Source organism: Neopsephotus bourkii, unplaced genomic scaffold, assembly GCF_033783945.1.
Source record: "Neopsephotus bourkii isolate Nb327-2 ecotype Australia unplaced genomic scaffold, CSIRO-AGI_Nbou_v1 NB_908, whole genome shotgun sequence".
NCBI lineage: Eukaryota > Metazoa > Chordata > Aves > Psittaciformes > Psittacidae > Neopsephotus > Neopsephotus bourkii.
In genome coordinates, this window is record NW_026901402.1 from 3,052,865 (window position 1) to 3,070,086 (window position 17,222).

The 17,222-nt window shown below is 36.8% G+C and overlaps 1 protein-coding gene across 6 annotated transcripts in view; it reads right to left on the bottom strand.

Moving 5' to 3' along the window:
* EIPR1 (EARP complex and GARP complex interacting protein 1) overlaps positions 1–17,222 on the bottom strand; it is a 78,422-nt gene that overhangs the window by 20,743 nt on the left and 40,457 nt on the right. For all 6 annotated transcript variants that reach the window (XM_061357615.1, XM_061357614.1, XM_061357613.1 and 3 more), the window contains one exon: positions 5,539–5,638. In XM_061357615.1, coding sequence (XP_061213599.1) covers positions 5,539–5,638 — 100 coding nt within the window. The remainder of the gene's footprint in view (positions 1–5,538; positions 5,639–17,222) is intronic.

The window sequence follows — 17,222 nt, forward strand, 5'->3', positions numbered from 1 at the left end:
TGTAACGAATACCCACTTACTCCTATGTTGTGGTTTAAAACCAGTCAGGCAGCTTGTTCACTCACTCCCCCCCTTCTTGTCCCTCCCCCTACTCCCGGAGGGACAGAGAGGAGAAGTGAAAAGAATGCAACTCCCACGGGTTGAGATACGAACAGTTCAGTAACAAAGGTATAACACAAACCACTGTTGCTACCACCAATAACAATAATGATAAAGGAAATAACAAGGGAAGAGAATACAACACCTCAGCACCCACGACCAATAACTCGCTCCCTCAGCCCAACCAATAACTAGTCCAACCCTGCAGTCCTAGCCCTTCCGGGTAACCCTCAGTTACATCCTGGGCATGACGTGCTGTGGTATGGAATACCTCTTTGGTCAGTTTGGGTCAGGTGTCCTGTCTCTGCTTCCTTCCGGCTTCCCCTCCTCCCTGGCAGAGTATGAGGCTCACAAAGTCCTTGGTCAGACTAAAACATCGTTGTTATCAGCTCTGTTCCCAGGCCGAAAGTCAAAACACAGCACTGCACCAGCTACCAAGAAGGAAAAAAAATGACTGCTACTGCTAAACCCAGGACATCCTATTACTTGATACAGATTCAGCAGACCAGATCCTGCTATTAATGATGATAAAGCCATTCAACATGAACACTATCATGGTTTTGATAAGGGAAAAAATTCAAGCACACAAATATTTTTATTATTTTAATCCTAGGCTATTGATTTATTCTGTTAATGTATACATACACAGGTATATGGCTATTTCAGTAGTAAGTCTATAGCAACAAAAATATTTTGTAAAGACTTTCTTCCCCTCAACAGTCTCTACAGAACATGCAAGTTTATTAGCTACTTACTTCTTTGCCATCATCTGCTAGAACCAAACAGCATATTAAGCAAGACATCATGTGGCTAAGACATGCCAAAAATGGACAACCCTTTATCCTAGTGTACAACAAACATCATGTTTCTTATTTAAATAATCTCCTTCTGTATCTGCATAGAAAAAGCTAATGTAAAATTCCTGGCAAGAATTTCTGCATAGCACCAACTGATGCCTATAATCATATATAGAATCATAGAATTGTAGAATGTTTTGAGTTGGAAAGGACCTTAAGATCATCTAGTTCAACCCCCTGCCACAGGCAGGGACGCCTCACACTTGACCATGTTGTCCAAGGCTCTTTCTAACCTGGCCTTGAACGCTGCCAGGGATGGAACATTTACAACTTCTTTAGGCAATGTTTCAGTGCCTCACAACCCTCACTGTAAAGAACTTCTAATGGTTTCCATGGACTCTCTTCAGAGAATTTTCTTTTTTTTTTTTTCTTCTAATACATGTCCCCTTTCTCAATGCTGGTGAGAGTTGATTTTTTTTTTCTGTAGGGTGTTCCATACTTGTTTTCAAGGCCAAAAAAAAGTTCTTTTTACTAATATCCCAAGGAAGTGTGCTTTTACAACCACCAAAAATGCATTAAAACACAAATCATGCTTTTTAGGGTTATAACATATTTTGCATCCAACAATCCTGAATAAACAGGATATACACAGAAATAAATCACTATTTCACCAACAGCTGATTGGCCTACAAACACTCCTTGTGACAGGCAACAGCATCTTTACCAGTGCTGTCTTCTAACCGATTTGTTCTAATAGTTTTCTCTCTCACATTCTAAACATAATAGCAAGCAAAGGATGGGGTATAGGGTTAATTTTGTTTGATTTTGCTTGGGTTTTTTTTTTTTTCATTTTGTTTTTGTTGTTGGTTTTTGGTTTGTATTTTTTTAATAGAAAGCCACCTCAGTGATGAACCATTTCTTATTTTTCCTCATCACTCCCTATAACTGTCAGTTCTACACGATTTTTTTCAAATATAAAGTTGCTTCACAGTAACAATTATTGGTTTTCAGCTTTCTATGGATTCTAGCAAGGAGGTAATTTCTTAGGCAGGAAGTAATCTTCAAAGACTTCAGAAACACACAGCAGTTGATTCTAAGCCTGAACTTCAGGTTGTCATCATTTTAATTAGTGGAAAGTTTATGGTAGGCATTTTAAAGAGATGCTCATGCTTTCCTCAGTCTTGCTCAACTGGACACTGGTTAACTCAGGGGCCAACAGACATGTTTGAGACAATTTTTTCACACACAAAAACTTGTCTGGAATGCAACAATACCAGTCATTTTAGAAGAGATTCACCTGGCTTAAGATCTAGATACCTGGAGTTCTGCTCTTGACTCGACTTCCAAGAGTCAAGTTCCCACAGACTTTCACTATTAAATGTTGACGCGGGAGCTCGGACAAAACGCGGAGATGATCAATGTGATCAAGCGATTTGCCAAATTTATTCACACACATTGACAGCTTTTATAATACACAAGAATAGCTGTTGTAACCAGTATAGATTCCGATTGGCTTAAAAGTGCTAACCATACATTCTTACGACAGATTAGAGGCGAACGGGAAAATTATGCCAACTGTTACTTTTGCTACTTTTAGCATGTCTCTTGCAGTTTCACCATCCCGCTCCCACATCCTGTTATCCTTGAGCAACTACCAAGCCTCTCTGTTCTACTGCACGTAGCTGACCCTTAATAACCTAAGGTTAGGCCTTGCAGCCTGGGTAACTTGAGTACAAGCCTCAGAGTTCGGCTAAGACCAGACAGCTGGGATTGCTTCTCATGTCCATCGTTCAGCTATAATCTTCACAACTACCGTCTCCGAGGGCTAAGACGTCTAGGTTGGTCACAAAGTGTCCGCCGTCCCTCAGCCAATCCACAGTCAAACTTCACTTTAAAAGTGGTCACAGACTCAGTGATAAAGTACCATTAAAGAGTAACTCAAAATTGCTGGAGCAGAAGAGTGATAATGCTAAACAGTTATTTCCAGGTAAAATTTTAACCACAAGCAATTCTAATTTACAGTGCACTCACGTGAGATACTAGATTATTTTAGACAGAAATATAGAGAACCAGTCAAATTCTGTATCAGGTCTCCCGAGAACCCAACTGCAAAATCTAAATGACATTCCTAACTTCTGCAAACTAAGGTTTTATCAAACATTTCAGAATGATCCTATATGAAGACGTCAGTCAGGGGTTGACTGATCTAATTCCATAGTCTTAGCTTCGTTAAGCAGGGGTTTTGATGAAGAATCTCGTTTTTTTTCTTGTTTCTTTTTACCAAATATAAGCATATAACAAATGTTACAGCTTAAATCCCTTTAGCTCGTTTATCATTTACTTGCCTTCTGGATTCCTTCTTTTGGCATCAATATTTGATGCAGTATAGGCATACTTTAAGAGTAAGAGAATAAAAGATATTCTAGTGTCCTGGGTTCAACAGTAGCAGTCATTTTTCACCTTCTCAGTAGCTGATGCAGTGCTGTGTTTTTGACTTGCAGCCTGGGAACAGCGCTGATAACACCGATGTTTTTAGTTGTTGCTAAGTAGTGTTTAGTCTGACCAAGGACTTTCTGAGCCTCATGCTCTGCCAGGGAGGAGGGAAAGCCAGAAGGAAGCAGAGACAGGACACCTGACCCAGACTAGCCAAAGAGGTATTCCATACCACAGCATGTCATGCCCAGATGCAGAACTGGTGGCAGTTACCCGGAAGAGCTATATCACTGCTCGGTTGGGACTGTGTATCGGTCAGCAGATGGTGAGCAGTTGTATCCTCTTCCCTTGTTATTTCCCTTATCATTATTATTATTGGTGGTAGCAGTAGTGGTTTGTGTTATACCTTAGTTACTGGACTGTTTCTTATCTCAGCCTGTGGGAGTTACATTCTTTCGCTTCTCTTCCCCATCCCTCCGGGAGCAGGAGGGGAGAAGTGGGGGAGAGAGACTGCCTGTCTGAGCTTAAACCATGACATCTAGGTAAGGAACACTAATGGAAATACTGAGAGGATCGGCAAACTGAATATTTCTTTGAGGATAGAAATATTGATTTCCAAATTTATGCTGAAATTAAATTGCTAAAGAGTCTAGTCCTCTGCAAAATTATGTAGATCCCAATTCTATCAATAGAAGGAAAGAAAATTGAAATAATTCACAAATATTTGTGTGACAGAGTGAGGAGGTTAATTTTGAGGAAAGGAATAGTAAAAGGAAGATGTAACATGCAAAATTTTAGTAAAAAAATCTCAAGCAAAATAAAATGAGAAAAAAATGGTATTCACTGCAAGACTCTCACATATTGAGAGACTGGTAACATACTCACTAGACAGCATCCCACAGGACATCATATTTTGGTGTGTGTGTTATACAGGGATTAGGAAAGGAATACTGACAAATTTAGGAGTAATACAAATCCAGTGAATCCAATGCCACAGACAAGTTCCTGGAGGCCAGCCTTCAGAAATTTTAAACATCAGTTCAATAACTGTTAACAACCAGTACTTGGAAGAAGCCTTGGCAGGTAACATAACACTGACTTAAGTTCCAGGTGGAAAAAAACTTTAAGTTTTCTCATCTAGTGAAGTAACCCAAAGGGCTTATTTATAAACACAAAGGATTAAACTATATTATGTTACACTTACACTATGGAAAATCTAACAAAATAATAATAACTCAAGTCTTCACCTATTTGTACACAGTCAGATAGTACAACAGCGAAGAGTTTTTGAATACAGCGTCTTGACTCTTTAAGCAATTGCTAGGAATCTGATTCAGCATCATCTAAGAAATGAAACTAACTCTGAACTGACAAGTTAATTCAAGAACTGACAATAGAACAACTGAATAATAATGTCTTTGACATAATCAATTTTCATTTTTAAGGACACTGACCCAAATGAGTCTGTACAGAAACATTTAAAGTTTCCTATACATGATCTATGTCATTATACATAAATAAGCAAACATTTTTGTTTATCTATAAGAGGTGTCATAATTAGACAGAAAATTATGCCAATGACACATTTTTATATATGTTCCTGAATAAGAAACCTTTAACAGTGAGTGAAATAATCTGAATAGGTAGCATAGTACTAAATTCAATTAACACTAAGAAATCAACACAGTGAATAGTAAATAGAGACATCTATATTATGCCTATGTATATGACAAGGATGGTAAATTACATAGAGGGCTGCATGGTATTAACCAGTGAGTTAATATATTATTACCTGAATTCAATAACTTTTGGCTTTACTGACCACCAATTTTCCCTTTTACACATTTATCAAATTAGCATTGTTTTATTTTAGATTGCTCACTGTAAAACCAGTAAAGTAAGTGGAACTCTAGAAAAGGAAAAATATTTAATCACTATCAACAGTTACAAAATACCACCCTAACACTCATATTCAAGACAACTGATGGAATATTCATTTCCCCAACCCACATTAAAAGCAACAAGGTATTTCTAAAGAATAGTTAAAATACTAGCAAATTATAAACTAGCTTATAATTAATTTTATAAAATAGTTCAGAATTTTAGCCTTATAGCTAAAATATTAGCTAATGATGCTGTTGTTTGTACTATATTCAAGTATATCAGGCTTTGTTTAGAAAAAAAAACTTAAAAATTCTTAAATTCTTACCACAGCTTTAGCTGAACTTTCCTGCAAATCCCATAATAATATGTTATTATCAGCCAGCGAAATCACCTTTCTACCGTCTCCCATTGGTTCCCACATAACACTGTAAAACAGAAAGAGAAAACAAACACCCTAACATTACAACCAATCAGAATTTGCACTAGAAAGCCATTTTAATGCTGTGGATCTAATCTACTCCAAAGTATGTTAAAATATTAAACAGTATTTCTTCAGCTGAAATCTGACCCATATTTTAAGTATAAAATCTGTTATTAGCTAGCAATCTAGCAATTTTTACACATGCTAGATGAATGTTACTGCAGCATCAGTTACTTAAAAGCTATGTGATACCAAATATACACTTGCTTATCAAATCTTTTAGTCAGTGCTAATGTACACATCTTTGCCTTTTTGAGTACCCTCTGACATCCTGTCCAAAACCATCAGAAAAAAAGTAATGCTACCCAGGTTCTCTAGATGATCTAATGGTAAAAAGATGGCTTCCTGAAATCCTCCATTTGTTGTCCATTCTGCATACTGAATCAGTGATTATGCAAAACAAACAGATTATGCCATTGTAGGGGGTTGGAACTAGATGATCTTCAGGTACTTTCCAATCCTAACTATTCTGTGATTCTATGCCTATAGCAATCATTCTGCATACAAACACAGCAAGAAATAGACCTTGATTTACATTCACTTTCAAGTGCTTTAGCTTGAAGCCTCAAAGCTCTTCATATGTAATGTTGTGCATTCTTTTTGAAGATGCACCAAAAATCATAAGCCTCATAGCTTTGATGCAACCCTCTTCCAGTTCAGCAGCTGCCAGCTTGACTCAGTCAACACATTTTACCTGTGATTCACCAGTTTTGTGCTACACAGGAAGGAATGCAAGAAATAAGACCTCATCCTCTAGTTCTACCTATGTGAAGCAGCACATTCAAGCCAGTCAGTATAGGCAGCACATCAAATATGCACTCTAACGCTAATAAATTCACTGAAGATAACAGTAAGAAAAAAGAAGACTCCTTGTAATTTTATGAGAATAGGCTTCCATACCCAACACTTCTAAAAAGTAAATTGTGCAACCTCCAAACCATCTTATATTGAGTGACACAATACAGCTGAGGGCAGAAGATCACAACTTTAGTACCAATAGCCACATAGAGAAACTTCTTCCCATCTCCAGACAAAAACTTAAGCTATTCAAAGCATCTGACATGCTGTTGTCATTCTCAGTACACATATGAAGTACCACTCCTTGAGGTGTGTCAAGAGTCCATCACTAGATGTAAGTTCTCTAGTCTGTTTAACTTTTTGTACGCATCAATTCAGCATCTGGACTGAGGAGATGAAAGGAAGTTGCATGAGTAGGGGCAGGCTTGGACAATGAGCCAGTGTTAGGCAGCTGCTAGCTACCTTCCTAAATTTGTGCTGCACAGTATGTCGGCTCCTGTTTTATCCCAAATTTTGCATTACTCCTACTCTCCCCTAGGACGGGTTCTGTGAAGAGTTTAATTGCTTTTTAACCTGCACTTTCAGTAAAACAAGCATTAGATATACAGGCAAAAGACTGCACCTGTTCGCTGCCACAGAGAAGCAAGAGTATGCAGAGAAAACAGAACTATGCTAGAAATAATTAAAGCCAAGTAGATGAAGAAGCTTGAACTATACCTAAAAGGCTGTGTTGGCTGACCCCTCACCCACCAAACTTTTCCTTACTATCACAGAGCAGACCAAAGAAAGGATTAGCTTCTGCATCTCTCTTCTACTGGAACCATGACCTACATCTTTATTATGTTGTCAATCCATGGAAATGAACTACTTATAAAAGTTAATTTGTAATGAGCTCTCCTGAATTAGGACAAAATCACTTCATTTAGCCCATTAAGCTACCACCATGTTTTTAAATGTGTTTTAACAAGGGCATGGAACTAGAATGATTCTATGATTTGCTTCAAATTGGGCTGGTTTGTCTGTAGTATTGCCCATCTTGTTTTTAAAAGTGTTCCTTGTTAAAGTTGTATGGCACAACTTGGAGAAAAGAATTCATCAACTAGATCCTTCAAAGACATGAAAACATTTTATGAACACATGTAACAAGATAAAAAAAAATAACGTATTATAACCTGTACATGATCACAGCTACCTTTCCACAACCCAGTGCTCCAAAGCAAAATTCAAATACTTCAGGGTCATCACACAACTGAATGGGTAACTAAGAAATTTTCAAGTTGATTTAAGTCCATCATTTTTCTTACATGCTGCTGAAAGTATAAGTGGTATTTGGTGTGATTTATGAGATAGATTTTTAATTACAGACAATGAAATCTGGTTTTACCAATTAACTCTTAAGAGTTCTTCCAGTCAGAGTTCAATACTCTTTATGCCTGTTGATGTATTTTCACCTCTTCTGCACTGATCACTGAATTTCCATCTGTAAAATCTAGATTGGAAGCACTTTCTTTGATGTTTTCAAAGGTAGGAAGCAATTTCACATCTTTAAGTGTCACTGAGCTTCAAGGTAAAGAATTATCATAGCTGAATACAGTGTGCTAATTAGAGCCAATTATAAGCCAGATGACATACGTTGCAAGGAAAAGGTCTCTCCACATTCCCTCTGTCCTTCCGAGATGCCTGCTTTTCTTCTGTTTGTCTTTCATGAAAGTACATTGTTTTACAGGTGTGGCTGATCATTCAGATTTTATAATCTAAGTGAAGGTTATTCAAATCACTCTTCATAACACATTCTGCTGCATTTTGTAGCCATGACTGAATGTTAAACATGAAATATTCTGGAGAACAGGAAAAGAAGCCCATGGAACACCGGCGAGGGAAAAAAACCCTGGCTTTCAAAGCAAGATACGAATTTTAGAAAAGCTGAAGTTTTCATTTAGAACAACTTTCAACACAGCACAGGTGGTGATAATGTTTAAAAAAGGAAAACAGATAAACCAGGCAATACCATTTTCCTGAGCGTGCCAACAGTTGCTGATGCTTACAGTTTGTAGAAATGGACAAGATAATTGTCAAATTCACAGCTGCCACTCAGAAACTGAGTGTCAACTTCATGGCTGCTCTTCAGATAATCTACAAACAGCAGACAAGCAATTATATTTGTTGCCTTTTACCCTATTTGTTATCATCTGACTCCTGATACTTCAAATTAGCTTCTAGCTAGTAGTTCTTGGTAAAAAAATTAAATCCTACAAAGAACGTTTTCTTAATAAAGAAAAAAGGGAATTTAAAATATTCACTCAAATGCGCACATGAAAGGACTCTATTATCTGTGTTTTATGTGAAAAGATAGTTAACACCGTCATTTATTAATGTACTGAGCTTTTAGAAATGAACAATTCAAAGTTCTCTATTATAGACTAAAGAAGAATAAAGCAACATGCAAACACTTTCATAGATGTGAACTGCAGTCAGCCAGAATGTGTTGGACAAAGCAAACATTAACTACTGCTTAACCATAATTACAGCAGTGACAACCATTTATTTCTAGAAGTGCAAAAATTCTGCTAGACTGAAAACCCTCATGCACTGCAAAATGGAGAATACACCCAAACGGTTGGTAACCCAGCAGAACATCCTGCGGCCTCAATGCAGCCCATCACAAAAATTCATCTGTTATAGACTCAAATATTCTGCCTTCTTTGCAGCACAATGATTCAAATGCAAAGGCGAGTCTGCTAATCATATGATTAGAACATGTATTTTAAGAGGAAGGCGATTAGACTGAGGACAACCTGGAACACACAATTGTTACCCCTTGCCACAAATAATCTACAGAGGAGCCACATTTCTGAATGAAAACAGTTCTGTCTATATTGCATTGTACTGAAGTCCATGCTGCAGGAAGCACTTGTAAATTATGCTTTATCTCAAAATTCTCAGCCAGTGAGATATAATTTGGTGTCCAACTTCTCAAGGCAGAGTGAAACAAAAAACTACAGCTTCCTAAAAAAAACCTGAAAGACAAGGTGTATTGATTTTAGGTGCCTTTTTAGTTAAGAGGCTGCTAAGAAGAATGAGAAATGAAGTTAAATATTATTTTGGACAAGAACCCCAAAGACAGATGGGCTTTATTCTGACTTTTAAATTATTTTTACATTCAGAAATACAAAGAGTATCCAAAAAGGAGGCAACTCAGAATAAGCAATTATCTCTAATTTTTTCCCCTAAATTGTCATACTACAGTCTTAGCAACCCCCCCAAAGTCTTCTTGAAAAAAATCATTAAGCAGAATGCAAAATAATAAAGGATCATCCTTAATATTTGTATTTAATCTCCTTGCCTACTACAGTTGCAATTAAACACATTTATAGTGAGAAAAGGAATTGTGATCCTTGCTTTACAGGCCAAATAAATGTCCGCATTGAAGAGGTATTTATGCACACGTAAACATTATATAGACAGCCTGAATCACAGGAGTTCACAATCTAACAGAAAGTATGGTAGTGAATTTGTTACAAGAAAGCAAATACAGGAGTCACTGATTTTAAGTAGGAGCTCCTAAATATCCACTCTGTAGAAACAACTATTAAATGCCTGTTGAGCTATTCATGGCTTAAAGTGGTGATCAACAGGTGAACACCTCCATTGTTCATAACAATCTCAGACTTCTGGCTGGCTGGCCATGGCTTTACATAATAACACTTAAAACAGCAAAGCAAAATCATACAAATGTATTATACAGACTCAACATATGAGCTGAACTAAGATAAACTGTCACTGTAACATTTCAAGTCATGAAATATTACAGATGGGAATTAACATCTCTAGTCCACAGCATAACCAAGTTACCTACATTCTGTACATACTTGCAGCACAGTAAGAGCAATTACTGGTAAATGCAAAGCACAACCTATGCAATCAAACAGGTGGAACACTAAGCAGCAAGACCTGCTTTTACAGAAAGCAAGCTGTAACTAACCATTTTCAGACTTAAGGCATCAGTCAGCCATTTTTCTGTGTTTAGTTTTGAAGCAATAAAATATACAAGTTCTATACATGGATAGTTCCTGTAAAGTGTGCAGTGAAAGCAACCTACAGTTCTTCAGATTGCAACAACCTAAGAAATCTTTAATTCCTTCCCACTGACTTGCAGGTGAAGCCAATGTGAATCTCCTGTGTTCAGAGAGATAGCCCATATGAAAATCCCACAGAGTAAGAAACTCATGGGTGGGACTAACTGGAATCCATACCACAAAGCAGTTTTGCAGCACAGTGTTATCAAGGTCACGGGGGTTCTCCATGTTCATTTGGTATTGCAGACAAGTCCTTAGACCTGATTAACAATATTACAAAGCTTACTTTGCCAGTTTGTTTCACATGTATTTATTCCAGACATATGAGAAACATTAATTCATCTTTCCAGAAAAAGTTCTACTTTCAAAGATACAAAAAAGTACACTAGATTTTTATTTTAAACACTGCTGTTTCCTCTAAGGTCTGCCTCTTACTAGCATATCCAGCATATTACTAGATTTTCGCTCAACTTCATGCTTGTTGGGATAGACTGTTCTTGAGCTTGGAGGAAGCGATCCTTGAATAATAAACAGATTTCTTGGACCCTTCTTCCGTCTAGGAGCCTGTCACAGGGGACTTACTCAAGCTGATCCCTGAAGAGGCCAAAGTCTGCTCAAGGATTGTGAGTTTGTTTTTTGCCCTATGCCCTCTTTTCAGGATCCTAAATTCCACCATGCCATGGTAATTGCTACCAAGACATGAATACTGGATTATTTACAACAAGAATACTTAAATACTGTGGCAAAAACTCACGAACAGTACTCTAAGGCAAATACAAAACTCCTTTTAACTTCATTATGTTTCATCCCATATTGGTCAAGTGCTAAATACATGTCTATGTATACAACATGTCTATGTAAACACATTTTGTAAAAGTTTCTGTGATATTATCATGATGCATATTTTGCAGTAGTATTTCAGTTATCCTTTAATTATCCTACTGTTACTGATGGTTGAAATATCTGAGGACTTAAAAGGTATTTAAAACATTTTGGAAGTTCTTTTTGCCTTTTTGCAAGTGTTTTAGACCAAGTCCATGTGACATACGTGTGCTCAGACAGCAAAACGCACTATAGCTGTAAGGGGTTTTTGGCAACATATCTACAACAACAAAAGGTCTAAACTATATGCAGTTAAATTACTTCAGGAATGCAGTGTTTTGGCAGCACAGTTTACAGCACCTGTTGAACTCTATAACCCAAAAACATTTTACTAAGTGTAAGGCCATGTATCTGCTTGTAGGATTTGCAGATACTATTGTACAAATATTTTTAACAGTTTTAGGAACAACTCACTCAGGAGCTGAAAGCTTATCACTGATAAGAAAAAGAATCAATTGACAAAATGCTTTGGATTTGAAATATGTCCAAAGAGTGAAATCAGAACTGTTTGGGAAAGCGTATATGGTTTAAAGATCTACGTACGTATTAAAAGTTGTTTTCACCACCTTTCTTAACAATAGGAAAAAAGCTTCAAAGTAAGGAGTTACATATTTCACATTAGGCGACACTAACAACAGATTACTGTCACCCAAAGCTAACTGCTATATACAATGAACAGCACATACAGAAGAATGTAACTCCCCAGCACATCTGAGTTTCTTCAGTGAAACATGAGGGAGGTGGGAAAACTGCATGTAAAAGCTAGGATTCATTTCCAAAGCAGATGGACAGAAGTCACATAACCTCTATCGTTCTACAACATACTGCTCATAGAGCAGCTGCTGTCACAGACACCATTTCCATTCTGTTGAACAGGGCTTAAAAAACCCAAAGTGGATATTATGGATATGTGACATGTCATAAGAGAAACATTTAACTGGCTTGTCTGACAGAGATCAGTAAGGTGGTAAACCTACAAAAAACTTTTTAATAGTATGAATGTCTGTCAGGAAAGCACACAGGAAGCTGTCACGTGTAAGTCCTACTCGGTCTCTGGAGGCCACATGATGCCAAAAGCTCTTTCCATGTACTAATGTGAAGATTAAGGGCTGAAACAAGCTTATTTGTGAAACAGCTGGAGTCTCTGCAGACTTACCTACTTTTGGGGGGACATTCTGAGTTTTTTTCCTATGGGATTTTTCAAAAGATGGCAACAAGGATATAGCAAATTCTTGCTAATTTATTGCTGTTTGTAACAAACGGGACATCTTCATGGTTAGATGGGGGCAGGGGGAAACAGAATATTCCTCTGAGTACATTTCGCCAATGAACTGAAACATGTGAGAAGGAGAAAATTATAATTGCCTCGGATCTGCATTGATAGTTGGGGAAAATTACCACTCTTTCTATTCAAAAGAAGAGCAAAACCAATAAAGGTTTACAAAGACCTGGCACAGAAGCACCCTCTAACAATCTTAATCCAGTGACTGTGGATACTTGAGAGTATTTGAGGTAAACAGGCTGCAAGCAGCTGGCACTCTACCTAGTGTGGCCTCACTGAACAATGTCTCCATCATCACTGCCCAAGACTGAACACCAGTCTGGATGCACTGCTTGGGGCTGCAGTGCACCCATTAAGTTCTCACATTTTATCAAATAGATGCACTTCGTTACAAATGTTCAAGGATCATTTTTTTTCACCCAACAGACATCCAAAAGCCATTTTAAAGCCCTGAATGTTTCAGTACCATGCAAGTAAGTGTCAGCAATATTAATTCATCTACAATCATCCCAGAATATTATGCTAGGGAAGCACAGTACTTACACTGAAGTATTCTACTCTGAGGAATAAATATTCTAAATAATAAATGCTTAATGGCATTTTGGAGAGCAAACTGGAGTCCGAGATGGAAAAAACAGGGACACCTGTTCAAAGCCAGTTCCTTGTGAACATTTAAATTTCACCTGCATAACTATTTTTTTCCACAGTTCTGCATCATCATTTTTTTTATTTATTTATTTACATTTCCCACTAACCATTTAAGCAATTCCATCGAAATTGGGGATAAAATCAGCTGGTACCTATTTCACCAGCAAAATCAGCTGAGGTAGACTGCAACTGATTCTTTTAGAGCTAAGAATAGCTAGAGGGGCATTACATACAGGGAAAAAAAAACACCCAACTTTTAAAAATAGATGAGTTTTCTTTCAGGAGGGAAAAATCTCAACTAATTTGGCAGTAAAACCAGGGAATATGACAGCATGGTGAAAATCGAAGTGAAAAATTACTTTCAAGTTGGGAAAGAAGTGAAATTGTACTCTGCAAACTCGTTTTTTATTTGCAGAGTAACACGGTTTCTGTACTGTTTTCTGTATCATGATTTACAAATCCAAGGTAAACACAAACAACTGCAAAGACTTTACCCAAAGTAATTTTCATTTTAATGTGTCAAATCGATTGAAATTATCAGAAGTGGTCATAAGCTAACTGAACACATAGAGCAAGTTTGCATACATTAAACACAGCATACATTTTCCTTAGTACTTGCTTCTATGTCAGACTTTGCTTTACAAGACTAGAGCCAAATTCTGATGAAAATTTAGCAAAATAAACTTGGCCCACAATACAAGGATTTACTATTTTACTATCCAGTTAATGAATCACAATTATTCCTTAGTATATACAATTACACTGAATACCTTAACATTTTAAACCTGCACACTACTAACTACTCCAAATTACTAAATACATTTAAGGGAACGAAAGACATGAATGTTACAAATTACTCTACTGGTTCCAGACACATTTTAGAGGATGATAAAAGGGGAAAATGGAAGAGAAAATGTGAGAAAGAGACAACAAATGGTTGAACATATGCATTTATATGTAATACATGGATTTATTTACAATAAAGGATAACCAAAGATTCAAAAGAGCAAAATCCTGTAAAGAACTGAAGATACCACACAGAATTAAGAAGGGAGAAGTGAAAGGACAGGAACATAAGATCCAGTTAAGATTCTTATTATTTTAGAAAGAATGAGAATACAGAGGGGAGAGTGACTGATAAGCTTAAACCACAATAGCAGCCCAGTGAAAAACACTTATCATGTACTAAGTTTTTCCAAAAAACTTTTCTGTGTACTTCATCTTTGTAGTATCAGAGGTGATTGATGGAGAACATAAATGCATGGAATGAACAAGGTGTGGAAGAATTATTCTTAAATGTTGACAATGTTTTGAATCTGTAATTAATCAGCTTCACCAATATGTTTCTCCTGACAACTCTGAAATTTTATGCATTATGTGAAGAAACTGAAAGGCCTAAAACACAGTATCAGAGCTGGGCAGGTGTTAAAAAAAAACCTAAACAACCCTGGACTTCGGTTTATATTCCAGGCCATGCAACTGGCACTCCTGATGCTTTCAAAGAAACCTCCATATACAAATACCAAAGAGCTCCTTTTCCTCACAGCTATGTTTCTGGTACTGGGACACACAAAGTGTTAGGATAAGGATTTAATAAAAAAATAATATTGCGATTACATTTATTACATGCCATTGCTGTAATTTATATATAACATTAATATACCATATATTAAGACCATATGATCCTCCTAAAAAGAAGTGTTACTTTCAGATTTAAATTCATTAGATGCAAACCATTAATTGTTTTGTACTTTTTTCTTTTCTTTGTGAAACACTAAGGTAGAATTTTAGACATATTATGATGCCTAACAGAGGGGTACTATAGAAGAATTAATGTCACCAACATCATGACAGGAAATGAAAGTGTCACCTGAATGCAATGTGAAAGTGTTAAGAGCTTTTTTTTCCTTTTAAGCACAAAAATGCCCATGTATCTCTGCAGTTCTGGAAGTAATTCACGTGGGAATTTTGCACTCAAAATCTTTGAATTTTGGCTCACATGAGGACCAGCAGATAGGGGATGAAAAAAGTCTTAGGCTTGAACCACACAGAGCAATGAATAGGCCTACTCATTTGCTTAATTTAAGCATCTGCTTAATTTCCTGAACCCTCTATGCCATAGAAGAGTTTGAATAAAAATTCTAGTGGGTTCCAGATGCAAAGCTTAGAGGTAGTAAACAATCTCGGTAACTGAAAGCAAAAAGTTACTCTTAATTTTTAAACACAGTATCTCACACAATCCAGATAAAATAGAACTGCAGAAAAGCACATTTTATTTTCACTTGCCTGTAATGTCTCAGAGATCAGTGTATAGCCAACTGCATTTTCAATAGTTATGCTTTTTCCTTTTAATTATAGTCAAATCTCAATTACTTAAGATCTGCAGCCCAGATCCATGAACATTGTAAAGCAACTGCACTGTAGATGCTGATACACACAAAATACCTTCCCATGAGCTACTGTCTGGAATCACAGAAGTTCACACTAGGTGCCACAAAGGCTGAGATCATCACACCGTGTATCTCTAAACTGTACTGTCAGCTACAACACTCTGCCCTGCCCAGCATATAAAGATGCGATAAAAGCCTATTGTATGTTTTTACTCCCTTTTTTTTTCTTTTTTTTAAGCATGCTTTCTGATTAATCACTTCCAAACTTTTCCATCCTTAACCAAGCAGACCTGATATGTCACTCTACTCCACTCTGTGGATTAGAGAACCTCCTTAAAAGTGCATGTGGTCACATTGAACCCCTGGGTTCAGCATTCAGCCTGTGTTTTGGGAGTAAAATGTGCAGAAGAATGCTCTAACGGTAAGGCAAATAACAGAGCCAGAACAAGCATTGTCCTTCTTACTGAAAGTGCATGATGCCAGACCACTGCTGATCTCATACAAAGCGACTGTGTACACCAGAATGCTGGTCTTACACTGAAGTTTCAAGAGTATTTATTTACACTTTGCATTGAGGAAAACTGCTTTTCTGATTTATGGTTGGTTGTAACAACAGTTGAAGCGTAAGTGCATAAAATAGTCTCATATTTTTTCTAAACATCTAAAATGTGTAATAGAAAAGAATCTTTAAGTTGCTATTGGTAGTCAACACACCACTCAGTGGGACATAGCCTATAAGTGATATACATTTGGCACAATATGCTTGTTTTACTCATTCATGTGAACTGTTTCCACTGTGATTCAGGCAGGAATAGAAAAGCCTGCTCTAGAACAAGATCCTCTAACTCAGCTGTGCTTGACGGAGATAATGTGAGGGGCGCTAATGCCAAGTGTCCTGTTTATGCTTTTCATCTCTATAACACAGGGCATTTTCAGATCTTTATGTGTACATATACACACATATATAGAATGGATATTAAATTGTAGAAGAAATTTGTGAGCACTATTATGGAACAAAGTCAGACAACAGGAAACAAAACTACCCAGGAATTTGCTAAAAGCTATATTAGAGAAAAAAAGCGCACTTCATTTTGGCATTCACATCCTGATACAAAGCAGTAATATACCCCCATTTCTCCTCTGGTGATCAGGCTATCACACAGAGTTCTGGCATCCCAGCATCAAACAGAAACAGATTATGGAAAATTAAAAGACAAAAAGTACAAATCTTAAGGAGTAAACAGTGAAGATTAAAACAAAAAATAATATTCCCAACTATTTTGGAAACTAATTATCAAAATATTTCAACAACAAAAAGAAATTTTTTTAAATAACAAAGACTTACAAAGAGAAGTATTCATATGAAAATGAGCAGGAAAGAATTAAAAGATACTAGCATGAAGAAATTCAACATTCTGGAAGTCGAGATTTTAGAAAAAAAGTAGCCCAGAC